This window comes from Columba livia, chromosome 9 (assembly GCF_036013475.1).
Source record: "Columba livia isolate bColLiv1 breed racing homer chromosome 9, bColLiv1.pat.W.v2, whole genome shotgun sequence".
In the NCBI taxonomy this organism is placed as follows: domain Eukaryota; kingdom Metazoa; phylum Chordata; class Aves; order Columbiformes; family Columbidae; genus Columba; species Columba livia.
The window spans coordinates 15,887,324-15,909,269 of NC_088610.1; the positions used below are offsets into that span (position 1 = coordinate 15,887,324).

The 21,946-nt window shown below is 35.5% G+C and overlaps 1 protein-coding gene across 9 annotated transcripts in view; it reads left to right on the forward strand.

Annotated features, from left to right (window-relative positions):
- Positions 1-21,946, forward strand: part of XRN1 (5'-3' exoribonuclease 1) — a 35,837-nt gene that overhangs the window by 9,426 nt on the left and 4,465 nt on the right. For 3 of the 9 annotated variants that reach the window (XM_065072980.1, XM_065072981.1, XM_065072974.1), the window contains exons 10-41: positions 421-555; positions 1,890-1,953; positions 2,702-2,807; positions 3,226-3,315; positions 3,475-3,631; positions 3,965-4,084; positions 5,085-5,254; positions 6,077-6,197; positions 6,295-6,393; positions 6,824-6,927; positions 7,449-7,580; positions 8,344-8,506; positions 8,972-9,085; positions 9,544-9,642; positions 9,800-9,915; positions 10,765-10,911; positions 11,278-11,367; positions 12,356-12,491; positions 13,206-13,262; positions 13,923-14,055; positions 15,155-15,224; positions 16,310-16,535; positions 17,144-17,245; positions 17,556-17,651; positions 17,881-17,995; positions 18,507-18,571; positions 18,971-19,081; positions 19,403-19,528; positions 19,846-20,002; positions 20,298-20,476; positions 20,683-20,796; positions 20,877-20,994. In XM_065072980.1, the coding sequence (XP_064929052.1) occupies positions 421-555; positions 1,890-1,953; positions 2,702-2,807; positions 3,226-3,315; positions 3,475-3,631; positions 3,965-4,084; positions 5,085-5,254; positions 6,077-6,197; positions 6,295-6,393; positions 6,824-6,927; positions 7,449-7,580; positions 8,344-8,506; positions 8,972-9,085; positions 9,544-9,642; positions 9,800-9,915; positions 10,765-10,911; positions 11,278-11,367; positions 12,356-12,491; positions 13,206-13,262; positions 13,923-14,055; positions 15,155-15,224; positions 16,310-16,535; positions 17,144-17,245; positions 17,556-17,651; positions 17,881-17,995; positions 18,507-18,571; positions 18,971-19,081; positions 19,403-19,528; positions 19,846-20,002; positions 20,298-20,476; positions 20,683-20,796; positions 20,877-20,994 (3,832 nt within the window). Of the gene's footprint in view, positions 1-420; positions 556-1,889; positions 1,954-2,701; positions 2,808-3,225; positions 3,316-3,474; positions 3,632-3,964; positions 4,085-5,084; positions 5,255-6,076; positions 6,198-6,294; positions 6,394-6,823; positions 6,928-7,448; positions 7,581-8,343; positions 8,507-8,971; positions 9,086-9,543; positions 9,643-9,799; positions 9,916-10,764; positions 10,912-11,277; positions 11,368-12,355; positions 12,492-13,205; positions 13,263-13,922; positions 14,056-15,154; positions 15,225-16,309; positions 16,536-17,143; positions 17,246-17,555; positions 17,652-17,880; positions 17,996-18,506; positions 18,572-18,970; positions 19,082-19,402; positions 19,529-19,845; positions 20,003-20,297; positions 20,477-20,682; positions 20,797-20,876; positions 20,995-21,946 lie in introns of those variants that run through there. The other 6 variants (XM_065072977.1, XM_065072975.1, XM_065072976.1 and 3 more) reach the window with 6 other exon arrangements.

A 21,946-nucleotide genomic window follows, 5' to 3' on the forward strand; every position in this document is an offset into this window, starting at 1 on the left:
TGTTGATAGCAAAATTAGCCAGTGAGATGTTACTGCTGTAACTTGTAACCAGTAGTGAAGAGACACATGAACTGGTAAAACTGTATAAAAATGCACTTGTAGCAATAAATGGCATCTACTGCTTTCATCATGGGAGAACTTTCCATTCTTAGTGAGGGTGACAGACACTGGAACAGGCTGCCCAGGGAGGTTGTGGAGTCTCCTTCTCTGGAGACATTCAAAACCCGCCTGGACATGTTCCTGTGCGACCTCACCTGGGCGTTCCTGCTCCAGCAGGGGGATTGGACTAGATGATCTTTTGAGGTCCCTTCCAATCCCAAACATACTGTGATACTGTGAACTTGGTCTATGTCGTTTGTTCATCTCAACCGCGACACGTCCCTCAAATATTTCTAAACTTACTTCAATCTTTCTGCACAGTTTGATCGTGAACACTTCAGTGAAGTCTTTGTAGACCTCAAATGGTTTGAAAGTAAAGTAGGCAATAAATACCTCAACGAGGCAGCTGGTATTGCAGCAGAGGAAGCCAGAAAAAATAAACAAAAGAAACAAAAGGTTAGTGTTTTACATATGTAATTTTGCAAATAATGTTAATTTTAGAAAATAAAGAATTTGATCTTAGAAAAATTAAATGGCATAAGCCTTTGTTTTGAGATTTTCTTGAGATCAAAAAAGATAATTGTACCATTTGAGGAACTGCCTGTATACATTGCTGGTTGTGTGTGATGAAATGGTTAAGGCAAGGTAGGTTCTCATGATTTTTGAAATCTTGTAAACCTGTAACAGTGTTTTATGTCAATTTAGCTCTTCCTCAACAACAGCAAAACCTACTTCTAGGTCAGTTATGGTCAAACTTGCTGTGCTTTGTAATTTTACTTTTCAGTACATAACCTGTTGGAAGTTTTATACATGTCAGATACATTGATAGATCAGTCATGCTTGTCTTGGTATTGGCCAACTGTTTCACAGTGAATAGATAAATAACAATTTCATTGGTGTGAGCTATCTCAGATTAGTTATTAAACATGCAATTCTAGACAAAACTAATTAATAAGGAACAGCACCTTTCTCTGTATCTTGACTCTCCCCTGCTGCTGTGTTACCCACCACCCCTCATTGGCTGTTCTCCAATATATACCTTGAGTGGAGTGTAGAGTCGTGACAGGAAATTCCTTCGAGTTTAATCTGTCACTGTATATTGTTATCCTGTTCTGTAGTGCAGTTTGTGGTTTGTAAGAACAAGATGCTAGCTCTTACTTAAATAAGGTATGCTTTATTTGTGGTTGTTTTCTTATTTGCCACAGAAGTTTGGAGCAGCTGTGTAGTGTTAGCTAGCCAGCTTGGCTGATCCTTTGAATGGCAGTGACAGTCAGGAGCTTGCATATCCCAGGTACAGGGGCAGAGGGCCAGCTTCATGATCTGCTTATTGACAGCTGCTCAGTGCTGTACACAAAAGACACTGTGTAGTGTGAGAATGAAGTGAATGTTTGACTTGTTTGACTCTCTAAAACACAGTTTCTTGTATCCTTCCCACAAAAGTAATTTGAACTCTTAAAAATTTAACGATGAAAAATTTGACTGCATTCCAGTTCTGTAGCACAATGCATGATGTAGGAAAAAGTGCTGCACAGTTTTGGAAATAGTTGTATTTGTGGAAAACAAATATTCAGATATTTTTTAAAGGTGGTTGAGATTTTATTTGAGACTGGTCCCTTGTCTGATCTGTATTAATAAAATCATTTTCCCAAGGCAATTACAAGAGAAGGAAATGTGGTGGGTTTTGTATACACCTTGATTATAGCATTTTGAGTTGCAGATTATATGGATGTGAATGATGTATGTGAATATTATTCTGTATTTTTACTTTATCTCAAATATTAATTTAATAGGCTCAGGAAAATTCTATCTGTTTGGCTGCTTTAGAAAAAAAAGAAGGTGAAGTGACCCCTAAAAGTAAGTGCAAATAATATAACAAAAAATATTGTTAATTTGTGTGTAGATTTGGAAGATCTGCAAGAATTTCATGTCAGAGATGACCCTAATCTGAATGAAAGAGTTAGGGAGTGGGTTGTTGGGAAATGGAACTGCACATCACTGGCTTGTGGTGAGAGGGAGTGGGGCTAAAGCTTTTGAAGTGACTTACCTGACCAGTATTTCCATGATGATTTAAAGGAATGAATGAGCAAATCTTCAACATTCAGCATTACGTTTTTTATAATTGCATGTTTAGGTATTTTGTTATAGGTGAGGACAAGTGAACAGAGTTTTATATGGCATTGGGGTTTTTGTTTGTGTTGATCATGTTTTTAAACTCATTCCACTTGTAGGAATTGTCTTTTGCTCATGTTTTGAAATTTAATGTCAAAAATGTATGCATATTGCTCCAGGATATAAGATGATGTTGCTGAAAAAAGATTAAATTTTATTTTAATGTTTTCTTAAATTATTTTCTGGTGGCTTACATTCTCTTCTCTGTTCTTTTAATTGGACTATAAAACGGGTTTCCAGACTCTTTCTGGGTTAAGATTTTGTTTGATTGTTTTAGGTTATTTTCAGTGCAAGGAAGGTATGAGCATCTATAACTGTGAATTGAGGAGCAAAGTTAAGGCATTTAGTCAAAACTGAATGGCTTCAAACCTGTTGTGGTAGACAAGTGAAGTGAATGTTAGTCTTTTTTTTTTTTTCATGACTGCTTTTTCAGCTGTATTGGAAGATGAACCAGAAGATGATGATCTGTTTGAAACGGAGTTTAGGCAATACAAAAGAACTTACTACATGACTAAAATGGGTGTAGAAGTAGTTTCCGAGTAAGTGTATAGTTTTTCCTTTTTTTCTTTTTAAAAACAAAACAAAAAAAAAAATCAAAGCAAAATAAACAAACAAACAACCCCGCCCCCCACGCACGCAAAAAACCCCAAAGACAGGTCTTTGCATATGTCTGAAACAAGCAGAATATTCATCCATGTGAAAAGCACAGAACACATGACAGCGTACTGCAGCAGTGATGCTTTTGGCTAACACAAGAAAAGCTGAAAGCCAAGTTTTCTGTAATAAGTATTTGAGGAGCAGAGAGAACAAAAATCTATTAGTTTTAAATGAATCTAGAAAACTATGGTCTTACTAGGTTCCCAAAATGCTCTGTCTTCATTCCTATGTACAAGGCACTAAGTAATTTTTGTATACCAGCGAAAATTAGAAAAAACTAATAAGCATCTTTCTTTTAAGTGACTTCTTGGCAGATCAAGCTGAATGTTACATCCAAGCAATACAGTGGATTTTGCATTATTATTACCATGGAGTTCAATCGTGGAGCTGGTAAGAAAAATTATCAAATGAGAAATTGCTTAAAGATGGAGTGATATTTCACTTTGTATGCTGGGAGCATTGAATGTAGTTCTGTTTGGTTTTGATCTGTGGACATTGCTGTGCTATAATTCAGTCAAGTAACTTAAGAGGGCTTTTTTTTCGCTGCAGGTATTATCCTTATCATTATGCACCTTATCTGTCAGATATTCGCAACATTGGCGAACTCAAAATCAAATTTGAACTGGGAAAGCCTTTCATGCCATTTGAACAGCTTCTTGCTGTACTTCCAGCAGCTAGCAAAGATTTGCTACCTAAATGTTACCAGGTATGATATAGAATTAAATTGCATTTATTTGTTGCTTACTGCTTTATGTCAAAGTAACTTTCTTCTTGATATTTTTGCATGCCTTCTTAGTTTTAATCTACCTCTAAATTTTAGGTCTATGGTTAAATACTTCTTAGTATTCTTAGTATGTTGTAAAGTTAGTAATAAATACAAATGTTTGCATTTGCTAAGCTGTTTTAGACTAGGACAGTTAAATGTTGAATTCCTGTTCAGCCCTGGATTAGTTTTAATACCAGCCTTCCTCTGTCTCTTCCTAGAATTAGTGCTAAATTGTCTGTTATATTGTTTAATTCCTCTATTGTATTTTCATAGCATTTGATGATTAGTCAAGACTCTCCTATTATAGAATATTATCCCCCAGATTTTAAAACTGACCTAAATGGAAAACAGCAAGAATGGGAAGCTGTAGTATTAATCCCATTTATTGATGAGGTAAGTTCCTTCAATGTCTGCTGGCTATAAAAGCTTCATAACAAATCTGCTAGACTTCTTAATTTATCAGCAGTTAGAGACGCAATTAGATAGAAGTTTAACACTTGATAAGACCACAGGGAAAGATAAATGTTTGCTGCCTGGGGAGCAAGGCTAGTTTAAGTTACCACAAGCTAACTTAGCTTCAAGTGACAGAAGTATTAAGTAAGGGATGTGGACTTCTTGTTTTGTTAGTGTTTTCAATCAGCTATTCAAATATTTAGTTTCAACCTGTTCCTATATACATACAAAAATACAGAAAGTCTGTAGGTAAAATAAACATTTATTAACAAAAATCCTATTACTGAAAATCTCCTCACATGAACACCAGTAATTGGTACAAGCCTTTAAGTACAAATCTAACAGTAAAACATTAATGGAGAAGAATAAAGTAGTAATATTTTCCCTTTGCATATATGAAAAAGTGCTATGTAATGTTGTTGTAATATCTTTTATTGGATTAAATTTGGGCATATCAAAGAGTGGATGAAAGTAAAAATGCAGATTAGATGTTAAGATACATACGGGTGGTGACATGTGCCTATGAATTATTTCTATAGTTTGCAGTGGAAGGTTGGCAGGACTTCGTCTTCTCACAAAAGACAACAGTTGCTACTTGAATGACCCATAAGGCTTTGAAGCTTTTTCAGTAGTTGTTTTGCAGAATTCTCTTATAACATCTAAAATATTTTCAATATTTCTTTGTATGTTAAACGTAAAAGGCAAAATACAGCTAACCTTTGGAAATGTATTTGCAAAAGAGTAATCTTTGTTCTCCAAAGCCATTCTTTTGTAATTGTCCTATTTTTATCAGAGAGCTGGGACATGAGGAAGAGTGAGGCTACAATTAAAAATCAAACACATTAACCAGAAAAGTGCAGATACCCACTTACCCAGTGTAGATGTTTCCATGTCACTTTTTGTTGCCACGTTCATGTACGCTAATTTCTCTAAAATTTAGAAACGACTGCTGCAGGCCATGGAGTCCTGTAATAAGTGCCTAAAAGAAGAGGAGAAACGAAGAAATACTCACAGTGCTTGCTTAATGTACTGGTATGACAAAGATGCAGAGTTCCAGTACATGTCACCGTGGCCAGAGAAATTCCCTGCAATAGAAAGATGTCATACAAGGTAACACTGGTGTGACTATTTTAGAGTAGACTAAAAGTAATCAGAATACTTTTATTGGCATTTTAACTAACGCTTGTCTATGACAAATATTCACTGAAAAATGTAAAATGTTGAACTAGACGCTACTTGTTGTGGATGGCACAATAGAAGTATTTGTCCCTTTTCTTCAAATGTTCATTTGCAAAACAGATGAACCAATGCCTAAGTCAGCAAGAACACTCTAGAGAATTACTAAACTTTTTATGACACAGAGGATGAAAGACTGGTACAAATATCTGATAATGGTGGTGATTCATCATCACGGTAATTCCAGACCACTTCTAAAAGAATATAAGTCTTTGGATCGAGTGCAGAGAGTTGAACACAAGTATGTTTTTCATTTTCCTCTCACTGAAAATAGCCAGCTTTATTTAACACAGGCTCAGGCTACAAGATTAAACGGAAACATAACCTTAATAGTAGTCGAACTTAAAGCAAACTAGAGGAGGATTACACTCAGTGAAGAATGAATAGTTGTGGAGGCAAATAATAGCATATGGAACCATTACTAGCTTAGAATTTGATAATAACAATGAATTAAATTAGTGAGATTGGGACATACCATGGCTTGAAGTTTTGTCTTTTTTGTAATGAGTAGTCTCTTTGTAGCAATAGCATGGGGTTTTATAGTCCTTTGTGTAAGTTCCAACTGACTTAAAGTAATTGCCACCTTACAGGGAAGTCAAAGGGTTTGTCAATTAATGAGTAGCTGAATGGGTAATGAGAGTTTCTAGAGTCAAAGGTCAATCTGTGTGAGCAAATGTTGTGCAACTTAATTTCCAGATATAAAACAATACCTTTGGATGCTTGGCATGTAGAAATAACGCACAATAAGATAACTAAAATCAACAAGAGCGCATTGTATTTTTGTGGATTTCCTACTTTAAAGCACATTAAACATAAGGTAAAAGATTTATTTCTTCTGACATTTTTAATCGTATTTAATATGTAACTCTGTAAGAGTTCAGGTAAATTTTATATGCTGTTTTGTTTTTACCCAGTTCTATCTTAGAAAAAGTGGCGTACAAGTGTTTCAGCAGAGCAGCCATGGAGAAAACATGATGTTAGAAATCCTAGCTGATAAGAACTCAAAAGAACAGGTAAGCATTCCGGTTTTAACAAAAACAAACTAACAAAACAGACAAAAAAATGTGTCCTAAAAATAGTGAATTTGTTAAATAGTCAGATGAAATGTTGGTTATTTATGTCTTCTCAATATTGTATTACAGAAGAAAAACATTTATAGAGTAGTACTGAAAAAGTAAAAAAAAATTAAAACCTATGCATTTTTTTAAAAGAATAGTGAAATATATTGAATAGTTATTATAAAATTATATATTTAGATTTTTTTTTATTATTTAAAAATATGTATCAAAATATAACTGAAGTTTAAATGAGCAATTTATTTTGCAAGAAAACCTATTCTTTAACTAGAAAAGTATTTATTGCAAAACTGGTTTGAAAATTTTGTAAGAAAAGTCTTTTAATATGTTAAACAATTACTTATAGTAACTTCTGGGTTTTTTTCAGATGGTAGAAAATGTTGCCAGTTCAGTACTTGGAAAGCGTGTTTTTGTTAACTGGCCACACCTCGAAGAAGCCAGAGTTGTTGCTGTGTCAGATGGAGAAACTAAGTAAGAGATATTTCATTAGATAGTTGCTTGTCATTTTTATTTGAAGTAAGTTCCTTAGGCTGTAAAAAAGTTTTGGTTTTATTGTGATGCTTGAGAACAGCAAATAGTCCAAGCGTATCAAAGGCTGCATGATGGAATAACCTTTGTTTAACATTGTTCTGAGGTTTGGTTATCTCTAAGTCTAGTCCTTCGGTATTTGCTACAGATGGAGTAGTTTGGGAGAGCTCATTTTTAACTTTTAACATTTTTAACTTTTCTTTGAGGGAAAAATACATGCACAGAAATCCACCCAGAAAAGTATAAAAGATAACGTTTCTATAAAGTCTTCCTTTTGGCACACGCACTGATATTTGTTTATAAAAAATATGCTGTGTGGCCTGTTGTGAAAGGGGTAGAGAAAACTATGTTGAAAGTTTTCCATGTCCTTAACAAGCAATTTCTAACTATTTTAAGTTTTACTCAGGGTTATGTCTAGATTAATCTTACTTGGTTGAATTAATACGTGTCAAAATAATCTCAAGGTTTTATTTGGAAGAACCACATGGCACACAGAAGCTTTACATGGGAAATGCAGTGCCCCCAACTAAAGTAGCATACGTTGGAGATAAGGAACAAAGCACGTGGGTAAAAGAAGTTCAAGGCATTTCAGAGCAGTAAGTAACTTTGAAAATTAAAGTGTAACTTTGCGTTTTATAGCTGAGCTATATTTTTTTGTTGTATCACAGGCCTAAGTAGCAGAGAAGAGCTGCTACATACTTGATCATGAAGGTTAATGAGTCTGCTGAAATTAAAAATCTAAAAAAAATAATAAAAGCCCCACAAGCAAACCTCAAAGAGCTTATGTTGAAATTTCAGAATATATGGAGTTAGTCCCTAAGTATTTAAAGTTAGATGCTGTTACAAAAGAACTCTCAAATGAAGAGTATTTACTCTCCCACTCAATTTTCTGTTCTGGTCTTAGTAATCTTCAGCTGTAGGAAGTATATAGAATGGAGTCATGCAGTAGCAAGTAACAACTTCAAAGCTTAGAATTGCTAAATTTGAATACAGCTCTTCCTCTCCTAGAATGCGGCTGCCCAGTGGAGCTCGACTGAGTTACAGTGTCTTGCCATTTTATTGTGTGTCGTTTGAGCTAACTTCCTTAATTACATCTAACCCTTTCCACTGTAAGCGTAAAATGTGTTTAAATTAACACACATAGCTATGTAGTGATGGCTGTGCAACAATGGATACTCAATTGGTTAATCCATTTATTGTAGGTATTTTTTTATAAAACAGGAAAAAGAGTATTAGAATCCTTTTGGATAGAGTTTGGTTTGTGTTTTGTTTTTTGTTTTGTTTTCAAGAAATGAATTCCACCCTCTTGGTTCAGTTCCATTTATTGTAATCAAATTACATGCTCTACTTTGTATTCAGGTACCAGAGAAGAAAAGGAATAATTATTCATGAAACATCAATAGTTGTATATGCTCAGTTACTCACTGGTAATAGATATCAACTAAAGCAAAATGGAGAAGTTTACTTGGAGAAGCAGTGGTCCAAACAAGTTCTTCCTTTTGTTTACCAAACTGTTGTCAAGGTAAATACAGAAGTTCTCTATTTTGTTGCACACAACTCCTTACTTCATTGGGGTAAAGGAGTGCGCGGAGGAAGGAGTGTCTGCTCCTTTAAAACAAAAGGGTGAACAAAAATAGCACCTTAAAGTAATGTAATTTATTGTATAGAAATCGTAATGTGCTTAGAGAAGTATTTTGTCACAAAATTTGGGGCCGTGTTGCACAGTTTAGAGATTTTACAGAATAAATGGCTTTTGTCATCTTTTTACTGGTGATATTTGGAACGAAGTACAGTAGTGGTGTTCTGCAGGGTAGCATGGTTGCTTGTGTAACAACATTTGCAATATAGCATTAACTTCTTTGTCTTCAATGAATTACTTGAGACTCAGGTGATGTTTTAGAATAAGCATCTATTTATATAAACTTTGTAATTATTCTACTGGAACTGAGTGATATTGAACATTATCAAATTTGTCTTTTTCATGTAGGATATCAAAGCCTTTGACTCTCGGTTTTCGAACATCAAAACTCTGGATGACTTGTTTCCTCCTGGAATTACAGCCTTTATGCTGGGATCTCCTTACTATGGCTGCATGGGAGAAGTTAGTTCCAATAATGTCATATATTTTTCCCCTAGATTTCTTTATTTATAAGCCTAAAATAATCAAAGGTGTTGTGTGGCAGTAGTGGTGATTTGCTAGACAGAATTTTTAAGGTTCCCTGATGCTTTAGTTGGAGGACAAAGGGGTTCTTCTGCTATCACTGTTGCTGGCATAACAAGAAAAAGGTAGCATTGCTTGAATGCAGACTTATTTTTACTAAGTATTTGGGAGAATTTGCAATACAGAGTTCCCATTTTGGACTATTTTTCAGTTATGGATTCCTCTGATATAATACTGTTCGATTGCGTCTATGAGGAAGCAGTGTACAAGTCAAGGCAAGATGTTTAATCACAAAGTGTCTCTGTGCCAACTGCAGCAAAATGCTAAACTATGAGGTCTAGTATCAAAAGACCACTGTTTTTAAATAACGTTTTTAATGTATTGTGTTTCTCTCCAAGGTTCAAGACTCACGTGATGTGATCACAGAAGGTAGAATTCGTGTAGTTTTCAATATTCCATGTGAACCCCAGCTTGATCCTTTAATACAGAACCAGCATGTAAGTGCTTCTGCTTTTCTAGTAAAAGCTTAAACAATGTGCCGAGTTTATTTTGCAATGGTATATGTCCTTAAGGGATCCTTCCACGTTATTAATTTGCCATTTGTATAAAAATCCTTTGAGAATTGCCATTATTTTTTGTTTGTTTGTTTTAAAGAAATATTCTGTGAAATACAATCCTGCATATATTTTGGCCAGCCGTCTTGGAGTAAGTGGATATCTTGTCTCCAGATTTACAGGGAGTATCTTTATTGGAAGAGGATCGAAGAAAAAGTAAGTTTTCTCTGTGAATGTTGCTTGTGGAGAAGCTTCTAAGTTCTAATGCATCTCTACAGAATTTCTGCCATGTTTAAGTGCTGTTCTTACCAAGTGTGTAACTGTTTTGTGATGTGAAGCTGTAAATTCCATTCATGTGTGGTGTTTTTCTCTCCTATCTTAAACATATTTTTAATTTTTGTTTACTGGAGAGTTGTTCTGTTGATTTTAGTGTTGTAAAAAGACATACATTGACTTTCCTGGTTAGCTATTTGCAGAATTGAAGCAGGAGTTTGGACTGACTTTGCCAAACTGAGAATAGAAAGTGGAATCGGGATCTGATTTCATTGTACTTACCATTACTGTTAGTATAAAGGGATAATAATTGTACCTGTAATGTTTTTAAGAACCGGTGAACGCTAAAACTGCTTAAAATCTACAAGGAAGGAAATCCCTATAGTTCTGTGAATGTCAGAATTGTCGTTTCCTGGTACAGTTCACTAAAGTGGTTGATGCATGAGCATCTTCTTGTGATTTAATGTGTACATTTATTCCACACTGATTTTTTGGGGGGCATCCTTCTACATCTTGGTAGATACCAGGTAGATTAGATCTCAGTTAAGGAGGAAGGGTAAAATATTCCCTGCCCTTGTTTGCAATACGGTGTGGGCATGCGTGTGGACAGCGACCAAAGCACAGCTGATGTCCTGCAGCATTTACAGCTGTCATGGTGTTAACAAGTAGACAATACAATGAATTTAATTTTTCTGTGGTCAAGGCTGAGGATGTACGTTTACTTGTTTTTTAATGTATGTACACACACACATATATGTTACTGCAAGTTAATCAGCTTTTTCTTATTTCCAGTCCTCATGGAGATCACAGAGCAAATGTGGGGCTAAACCTGAAGTTCAATAAGAAAAATGAAGAAGTTCCTGGCTATACTAAGAAAGTTGGAAATGAATGGATGTATTCTTCTGCGGTAGAACAACTACTTGCTGAGTATTTAGAGAGGTAAATATTGGATATGAATTTAATCCAAATTATCCACCTTTGCACCAGTCTTTTGGATTTTGTCCTCTGGACACAGATCTTCTAAAAACACGGGTTTACTTTTGGAGATTGCTTGATGAAATTTCCTTTATTCCAATATTCTCCTTCCAGCTGTCTTTCCTTCCAAGGAGAAGCTTATTTTAGGATAGAGTAATTTTGTCAGCAGCTTAACCTTGACAAATGAACAGCATGATGCTAGATTAACTAAAAAATAAGAAAATAGGAAAAAGCTCATCAAAGTTTGTTTTGATGAGGCTTTTTTTGTGGTTTATGCTGATGTGAAACTCAAGTTTTCTTCAGTTTGGGGTGTTTTTTTTAATTTTTTAGGGTTCCTGAACTATTTACTTACATAGCCAAGAACAACCAGGAAGATATCTTCTATGAAGATGACATTTGGCCTGGAGAGGATGAGAATGGGTAAGCCATCTTTCTCCTTTATTTTTTTCTAGAATAAGTGAAATAAAAGCTGACAACATTGTTAAATTGGTGGTGGTCATATAGTGGCTGGTATGTAACTGGAACTTTGCTGTTCCTTGAGTAGCATGTTCAGTGATGACTCAAAAATTATCAGGATGTCTACATTGCAGTTGTGCAGTCCAAGTGTCTGTCAGACTCTTATCTCAAGTCTAATAAGTGAGAAATGTAATTTTTGATGGCTACTTCATAACTCTTGCTTTTAAAGTAACTTTCAGTAAGCAGAGTTATGGAGAGTCACAAAGTCAGCAAAAGATCACTTTTGGAAAACAAGCAATAATTATTGTAATTGCTGAAGATCACTTTGAATTTGAAAAATAATGTACAGAATTTAAAGCACGTTTTTAGTATACATTCAGTCAGTTTCATGGGACACAAGGAGCAACCTTGGTTCCAGATACAGTGTAGTAACATTGAAAAAGCTTTCATTATTAGCTAGTAAGCCCTATTCACGGGCTTGAGTTGGTAAGTTTGCATGATGCTGCACTCCACAGGACTCTTACCAGGCAGATGTACCGTTGTGGGACTCTTCTGTTACTAATATAAGAATCTCAGGTTTGTGCTCCATTTTACTAGAGAGGCATGTACTGAAGTTCTTTCTTACTGTGGTATGAGAAACAGCTGGTCACAGAACCTTTAATCACAGCTGGACATGGTTAGTTGGTTGGATGCAAACATAATTTACTGATTACTTTTATTTTTATCTGAGACACAACTACAGGTTATAGTTTTGAAACAGTGTTACATGATTTAATTAGAGATATTTTTTTTTTCAACCTCTATAGTAAACTCATACAGAACTCTTGAATTCTGTTACTTTATGAGTGTATACAAGTATTGTGCCTATATGATAATAATTGGCCGATTAAATTGGGGTAAAATGCTTAGTTTGTGCAGTTAAAAGTTATAATTCATGTTGTCTTTTATTTAGAGCTGAGAAAGTTCAAGAAATTGTTGCCTGGTTAAAGGCACATCCTGTGTCTGCTTTGTCTCGCTCATCTTGTGACTTGCAAATTTTGGATGCAGCCATTGTTGAGAAAATTGAAGAAGAAATAGAGAAATGCAAGGTATGCAGCTTGACGGCATGGTGAGTGGGGATGAACCAAAAAGCAGCTGCTCATTGTTTTCCAATTTCTTGAATTAGAAGATGGAAGGTTACTTGTTACTTGAAAGAAAAAGAATACAGAATGTAACGTAATGTAATATCTGAATTTATAATATAAATTGTCCCAGCTCATTATGGATGGTTTTAATTGACTATTTTTGAGGTGATTCAGCAGCATTAGGCCATGCTCTGAACCTCTGCCTTTTGGTGATTTCAGAAAGGAACAGGTGTCAGTATCTGTTCTCAGCTACTGAAGTGCTGTTTCTAAGTGTGATTGAGCTGTTCTTCCCTTGCATTTTCTTTTTGGTCTGAGGAAAATTAGTTGTTTTCTGAATGCCACAGATCAAAAAAAAGGGCTAAGGAAGTTACTAAAGCAAAAACTGAAGGCAAAGCCACATGAGATAATGGTCTGGTTTCTTTGAAATTACTTGTAAGGACATGTAATAAAATTGGTGCAGATTATGGAATTAACCAAACAATGCAAAAGCTTTGGTAAGAAATCAGTCATGTTTTAAAAACTGGACTTAGTCATCCTAAAGACTTAATGAAAGCAGTTTACCTTTGTCTAAAGTAAACAAAAGAATACTGCTTTATCTTTTCAGGTGTTTTGTTGTACCTGAGATCCAGTGTTGGTTTCTACACTAGTTTGTAATGACTTGCTATTCCTTTCCTTTAGCAGAGAAAGAGCAACAAGAAGGTGCGAGTAACTGTGAAACCCCATTTGCTGTACAGAGTAAGTGATGTGAAAATGTTTTGTTTTTTTTTTTTTTAAAGTTAAGTTGTCCAGATTGTATTTATTCTACCAAGGCTTACCACCTTTCAGAGTGGAATTTTATGACAGTATTGATGGAAGAAAAATTTTATGATGCCTTCTAGAAAATCAATTTGAGAATGGTAGTCTGTGCCTAGAAGGAGTTTCTACTGACTTTGAACTGACTTTCAGTTCTTTTCCACCTTCTGTCCTTCCTGCTTCTCCAGTTCTTATTGGCTACGTAACAAAGGCAAAATAGAAAGTACTTCCCATTTGTCTCTTCTTCCCTCTTTTGCTTTTTGTTCAGTTCTTGGCATAGGACCAACGGCTTATCTTACCTGGTATTTCACAGATACCCATGTTACTGCCACAGGCAGGTTACACTTGATGGTTTTATTTTGTCTTGATCCCCTTGGTCTGCCTTGGGCCATGTAGAGCGCTGCTGTTTCTCAGGCAGAAGCAGTTGGAGTTGCAAGAAAAAAATGGAAGTTTGCTTTGTGTCTGGGGAGGGAAGGTTCTATGGTGTTAATTTTATTTTCAGAAAGTTTGCTTTATAGTGATTTTCAGATATTGTTATACAAGCATTTTGATTGTAATCTCTATTATTTGCAAACATTAACACAATCTTTTGATTATTGTCAGCCATTAGAACAACAGAATGGGGTTGTTCCAGACCGAGATGCAGAGTATAGGCTGTTTGACCGTGTTGTCAACGTGAGAGAGAACTTTTCCGTTCCGGTTGGCCTTCGAGGTACCGTTATAGGAATCAAAGGAGGTAATATTTTCTTCATACTTGTAGTGTTGTAGCTAAAGAACCCTACAGCTGGTGATGTGAAAGCAGGCTTCAGAAAAGTGTTTTGTATAATGGTTATGAATGCACAGAAATTTCTCGCCTATGAAGCGTATACAATTTGAAGGCACTAATGAGGTATTTATTTTTTTTTTAATTAAACCTGCAGGCATACTATTTTCATTTCTTGTGTTTCACAGCTGTATTTCGAATACAAAATTACTTAGCCTTTTTTCTTTATTCGTATGAAGAAGGCAGAAAGACAAATAACACAGGCTGCAAACAAGGAACAAAATGAAGTTATGGGAAGATATGGGCAAAGAGAAGTAGAGATAAAAACAAGTATTAGCCTTAATAGTTTCATTTAATGTTTTATCAAATATTATTTGTCTCAAATTATTTGGAATTAGGTTTCTACTCTGTGATACTCTAGTTCTATTAAGTGGCATGGATTTATACCTTCTTTGACAAGATTATCCAGGTAAACAAAAGGATTTACTACATCACATCGGGTGTAGCAGTTTGAGATCTAGTAATAGAAATTATTTTTTTTCCCTGGCATTTAAATAGTTCCTTTCTCATTCAGTTTGCATTCGAGAGAATCTTGAGTAGACTAGACTTGAGTGCAGCTTTTTTAAAGAGGTGTTCTTTTCTCCGTAACGATTATATACTCGTGTAATTTTAAAGGAATATTAGTCCATCATTATGCAACAAGGTAGTGTTAATGCAGTTGGTTTCCAACTGTCTGAAAGTGAAGATGGCTTGCATCTCTTTTCTGGCTGTTTCTGACAACTGTGACATGCTGCTATAAATAGCAGCTCTCTTAATTAATTAAATTGTTATGCATGGTACATTTCTGTTGGAAGTATATCTAAAAGGACAGTCATACATAGCTTTGAGGAGCATTTCCAAATTGCTGTTAATGAAATTACTCATTTAAAGAATAATGTTGTTGTTGTTGCTAATGAGTTAGGATTTGGTCTTTTCATTATTTATTGCATAACTAATATAGATATTTATATAATGTAGTTGAAAACAGCTACTATTACATACATGGGATGGTATTTTACTTTGTTTTCTACAGCCAGTAGAGAAACAGATGTGCTCTTTGAAGTTCTGTTTGATGAAGAATTCCTTGGAGGCCTAACTATAAGGTTTGTGCAGGGGGTTTCATAGTAATTTCATGCTGCTGGTATAGATGGCATGAAATTGTTGCCATTGGTTTGGTCAAGTATTTTTAATTCCTCTTTTTAGAACTTTGTTTCTCAACAGTTTTTATTTATTTTGTGTGTTTTTTCTCTTTGAGTAGGGCCAATTTTTATGAAGCGTGTTATATTTTGGAAATGCTCTTATAGGCTTTTTTTACATATTTAGAAGCTTCTGGTTTTAGAAAGCAAATATGAACCAGCAGAGTAAACCACTAAATCCAAATCACTTTCTAAATCAAATATGTAGAAAACAGGTTATCAGTATGTTTTTTAACCTATGGATTGAAAAAAACAGTGGACATCTGATCCTTTACAATTGTAACCACCGTTAAAAACCTAAACTGCTTATCAGGAGATGCAGGCATGGTTAATGCCTTTCTTTTAAAAAGTGTGATAACTCTTCTGTATTTAAGTAAGGAAGTAAACTTCAAAGTGCACTAATTTACCCAACAGGCTTCATTTCACTGTTGTCCTTATATAAATTGTTTTATGACAGAATTTAGAGGAAAATCTTACCTGTTGCCTGCATTCAGCAAGCCTAACACAATGCTACCCCTTGCAAGAACATGTCCAGTAACACAGATAATCTTCATTGTTCAGAATGATAAAGGAAGATATAAAACTCACTAAATGCTGCCTAACTTCCATTTATAATTCTGCTACTGGCTTCAGTTTTCATCTCAGGTTCTTGATTTTTTACATAAATATTTACTGCAGAGCTATGCTGTAACAATTCACCCATCTTCAAAATTTCTTTGAGCTCAGCACTGAAAGGCACAATATAAACTCAGAGTAGTAGTAATTACTGCTGTTTTCTGGTTTTGATGACTGGAGGACAAAGGAGAGCACAAGGGGGTCAACATTGTGTGTAAAGGTACTAGATTTCAATATTGGATACAGTTTTCAACCTCTGCTGTTCAAACTTGAGTCATCATCTCCTGCCATAGAGGCAACAGTGTTGTTAAGTCAGGTATGTTGAAATGTGAGCAATTAAACTACATGAAATAACTGTGTAATTCACTTTTCTTAAGATGCTCACCTGCCAGAGGTTATCGTCTGCCATCAAGTGCCTTAATTAACCTGTCTCATGGTAGTCGGTCAGAAATGGGGAATCAAAAACTGACGGCCATAGTTAAACCTCAGCCAGCTGCGAATAACTACAGTTCATATGCATCTGATCAGTCATCTGTGTGCTCACAAAAGGTGCATCTGGGAGGCCTCAACCATTCTCCTCGCTCCCTTTTTGTTCCTACTCAAGTAAGACTTTCCTTTTGTTTGTACAAAAATGTTTTTCCATAGAAGCTGAATTATGATTGTTATCTTCTTTGGTGCAAAGTAGGATAATCCTTATTTCAGAGAAACTAATTAATCCAGTAATAAAGGGGCCTCAAGTTCCTTATTGACAGTTGTTTGGCTCTGAGTAGCTCCAGTTGCATTTCCAAGAGACAAATATTTAGTTGAGAGCAGTGACACCACATTTGGTGTCACTGAATTGTTTGATCAGAGATGCAATTATTTCCTTTAAGCTCTGTTCCCTGTAGGCCACGATTGTCCGTGCTCAGAAAGAAAAGACATAATTTCCCTGTCAATTTTGCTTCTCGGTTATGATTTACTTTGTTTGAAAACACAGTAAAGGAAGAAAGATTACAGGTGAATTGGGACTCTCATTGGTTTAATTAAAAGTTATTTTTTTGTAAAGTGACTTCTTCAAAGGAAATTAGCTTAATGGGTAACTTCATGTTGCTGTAGGTGTGTTGGAGAAGAATTGCCTCGTGTTTTCTAAGTCTATACAAGAAAAACTGCTTTCCAAAAGAAAATCTAAGGCAATGAAACACTTGTGATTTTTTTCTCTCTCTACAATTTAGCAACTGAATGGAAGACAGCATTACAATCTCAGGGCTGAAAATCAGGGCAACTCTAACTCACCCCAGAAAGGATCATTTCTGAGTGGCAATCAGAAAAATAAAGTGAGTGTTCTGGTTCATTTAGTATTGGACCCAAATGTCTCAATAGTTAGAGTAGGTTTCCATTTCTCATGATTAAGAGAGAGCAGTGTTTTAGTACATTAGATGTTTTTAGTCCAGATACAGACTAGAGCAGAACTTGTCGCAGTTCTTGAATGAGTATAATATCCCGTGTGTCAGCATGAAAATTTCTGTCATATAAGCACTGTTAAACTTGACAATTTTCAGAATGTCTTTGTATACTATGAGCTGTTCCAAAGTTGAGTTTATAGCTGCTGATTTAGTTGGGGGGTGTTGTTTCTTATTTTGTCAGGCACAGAGTAAGCAAGAAGATGAATTCTGCAGCATATGGCAATCATTGCAGAGTTCTGGGAAGTCTCACCACATTCAGCAAAACATGCATGAGAAGGTTAGTATGTAAACAGTTTCCTGGGTTCAAAATATGAAGATACTAAATTTTATACGTCAGTTGGTTACATGAGAAAAAGGTTTCTAGTTACTGTTGCAAACAAATCCTCTGGATGAAAGTGTTCTTACACAGGGTACCCGCAGCTCTGGAAAAAGTTAATTATATGGAACTGCTATGTAAATGATAGATACCTGGTTTTCTGGTTAAGGTTTGATGTTTGAAATTCTAGGGTGCAGTTCTACCTCAGGAAATCAAGCTGGGAACTGGCAGTCAATTCTATAAGCCAGGATTCAATGATGGCAGCTTTAAAGGTCAGCAAAGAAAACAGGAGCCATATAAAAAATGTAAGTACTGTCATTAGAAACTTTGTTTAGGAGGACTGCCTGCTTTATCTGACCTTCATTGAAATGCCTATTGAGATTTTTGTAGTTATTGACAGAGTATGTTATAGTTATATGAACACTACATTGCACTTGTTATTGTCAAATAATGTCCATGGTGTGCATATTAGGTTATTCCACACTTAATCCTGAACCTTTTAATCAAGCTGTTCTGCATTATGTTGCCTTTCCACCCATCTGATATAAAACCAAAACAAAATAACCCTACAACTTGGCTTTGAAAATTTGCTTGTGATCATATTTGTAGAATATAAAATTAGTTCTCTAATTGCATATACTTCATTTTATCCTACAAGGAGAGCATACAACAGCATATGAAGTATGAATTAAACACCAGATGCAACCATCAAATTAATTCAACGCTGTGTGCTTGTATGGAGCTATGGATTTTTTTTGAGTCTTGATTATTATTAAGGTTTTTTAAAGCATTTCAAAAGATTGCATTCTCTTGTAGTTAAAGAAGATTCCAAAGTCACAAGAGGTGAAAATCAGCCACATAACAAAGTATCAAACAAACAGGTAATTTCTTCTGTACTGAGTAAATGTATTTTTTTCTTTTCCCTTGCTCTAATCCGATGCATCATTTTACAGATTTCTCTTTAACTGGTATATTAGTTGATTCTTTTACTAGGTAAATTTTATTTTGGAGGATTTTTTTTCTCTAGAGATTTTTATAGACAGTAAAGGAGAGAAAGTGCTTAAGATGTATAATGACGATACCAAATGATTTTCCTATTCCTCTCAGACTCTAAAAGCTATGCTGTAATGGGAGGACACAAATGCTGGGTTTTCAGTAAGCTGAAATCTTCAAGAATATTAGCTTGTGAAAGCTATTGGCAGATGCATTTTTAATATGATTGTTTTATAATGAGTAATGGAGTATTAGTATTCAATACTAAATGCTGCGGTTTATTTCAGAATTTTGCAGGTGTGAATAAGTACAATGTCAAACTTTTGAAGAGGAATGAAAGTCCCAACATGCCTGCAAGTCAGAAAGCAGCAGTTGATGGTCCCTGTACAGGTGGAAAGGTAGGATATAGATTGTTGAATTTCTTGTGCTCTTCTGTGCCAGTTATTCCAGGTCACTTGTGTGCAAATTCATAACAGACACAAGGCAAACCAGTGTAGCCTTGATCATTCTTTAAATCAGTTCTCTGTTGGTCGATACTTAGTATGCAAAACTTGATGCGGTCTATGGATATCTGTTCACACTCTGAGCAGACTCTGATTTGCCTAAGCTAAAACTATCCTGAATGAGGATGAAATTAATCTCAAACTAATATACCCCTCCTGTTGCATCTGCTTGTAATGTGCTAAGTTGACGTACTTTTTTTAAAAATTTGTTTTAAGAAGGGCAATGAACTTGAAAGTCTTCTAGCTTCTTTGAAAATTTCCAAAGAAAATGAAGTGCAGACTTATTCCAAGGAAGCAACAGCTACAAATGAAGAACATCTGTCACCACAATCATTTGCTATGGTTCGTATACTGCAGTAATCATTACTTTGCAGTGTAGTGTCTGCTATCTTAGCATCAATGCTTCTATTTAAAGAAACTCCATGAAACCTCATACTGCCTTTTAAACACTGATGAGGTTTTAATTAGCTATTCTCAAAGAAAATTAACAAACACGTTTGTTTATGCTGAGATGTTGTTATCTGTGCTTTGATAAAATGTAGCTGACAGGAAGACAAGAATTCAGATTTTGTTACCAATTAAGAATTCAGAATTAAGAAAGAAGGTATTGTTATCTGAATGTCATCATGTCCCTGAATGGTTTTTTTTTATTTTTAAAGAAAGGAACACAGATGCTCAAAGAGATTTTGAAGATAGATGGCTCTGACCTGGAAACGAAGAATGAAGCGAAATCCCAAGTAACTGATGTTCCTGCTCCCCCTAGTAGACAGGATTGCCATGGAGCTCCCTTGCCATATAGACAAACAAAAAAAATGGGTATGTTTAGACATCAGCTCCTAGTTCAGAGTTTTACCTTGTAGTGGCATTTTAGAACATAGCTAACAGTATAGTACTTATTTTCAAGATATAGTAATAAAATGTCTCTTTTTCAGTTCTGCCTCTTTATTTAGATCTAAAAATCTCTTTATTTATAGTTTCCTAGGTTTTGTTAATCGGATATGAAAATACCAGAAAAAAATCAACTAATGCTTTTTGTTCTGCTAATAACAAAGTTGCTATCTTTTCAGTGCACAAAATGTTTGATACCGCTTCCTTTTTTTTTTTTGGTCAGCTGCTTATATGAACAAGCCTCACAGCACTGGAGGCCCCCAGAACACACCAGCAGTGGAAACAGGAGGTCACCCTTTCCCTTGCCCACAGCCTGTACCGTCTACTGTTTCTGAACTTTCTCGTGTTTGTTCTCTTCTTGGAATGTCACAACCAGATTTCTCTTTCCTAAAAACACCACAGGTAAAACGTTTTTCTGCAAAAGTTAAAGTTCTCAGCTTTGTTTCAACTATCTTATATTAGACATTTGGTATGGGCACTGAAATCCATCTAAAAATAAACCTTAGCTCCTTTTGTTACCTTTTTTCAAAACAAACAAATTCAGTATTTCTATCTCACAGTTTGCCAGCAATACAAATTCTCTCAAAAATCTTACCTCATTTTTCTAGACCATGACAGTTTGTCACATAAAGTTATCGAATGGTTTGTTGGTTCATGGACCACAGTGTCATTCTGAAGCTGAAGCAAAGGAGAAAGCAGCACTTTTTGCTTTACAGCGTCTGGTGAGTATGCAGAGAGTCTTTTAAATCTTTGTCTCTATTGCATCATGTCTGTTTGTAATCCTCCCTTTCCCTCTTCCTAGGGTTCTATAGGAGTAAACTTCCCTTTGCCTCCACCTCCCGCAGTGTTTCCAAATTATCAGCCGCTGGGAGTTCCTGTAGCACCTGGATCCATTCCTCCTGTATTTGCACAACCCCCTGGTAAGTATTTGACTAGTGCACATTTCAGATATTGTCATGATATCCTATAATTTTAGTAGTTCTTTATATGAAAATGAATGCCTTCTGGAAAGTCCCAGTTTTGTTCTTCATGTATGTAGTTGTATGTCTGAACTGCTTTGAAAACAGTTCATGAACCTCTTCTCATCAATATTCAAATCAATTCAATACAAAGAACTGTTTCTTTTCCTCAAGAATGTATTTGTCCTTTCAGTGTTAATTGGGATTTTTGGTTGTGGTTGTGTGTGTGTGTTGGTGTCTTGTTGTTGTTTGGGTTTTTTTTCCTTCGAAACAATAGTTCAAAGCTGATAGGTCCTGTCCAGAATTTGTAAAAAAAACCCTCTTATTTGATTTTCTATATGGATTTCCCCACGCCCTGTATAGCCAATGGTTATCCATGCATTAGTGGTTTTATTTGTTTGTAAAAAACTTTCACTGAGAAACACTGCCAAACATTAGCGTTTTAAGTAACCACCCAAAAATTGCTAAAAATCCTGGTGGCGTTTCTGGTTCCCACCTATTTTTTCGTTCTACTAAAGCTCACGTTCACAGCTAGTAATTAGTGAGCCAGCACCACTGCGGCATCCTGGTAACCCATACAGCAGCTGCTGCGTCTCTGTTCCCCAGGGTTTCTATATTGTTGGCTCGTTTCAGAAGGATGGCCTGAACTTGCGACCTCCTGCTAATACAGTTCACTCAGCTAAGGGTGCGAAGATCCCAAGTTATGTGCGCTATGAAATGGAGCTGTCATGACGTAGTGCTCTCAACTCTGCTGTCATCTAGGTGTAATTCTCTAACAGCAGAACTGCTTTTCTGGGACTTCTTTGATGATAAATAAATACTTATCCATTTTCAAGTAAATGCGAAGAATATGAGGCTTTATTGGAAAGAGAAACAGCATGCAGACAAATGTGGCTGGGGTACTTTTGGAGTC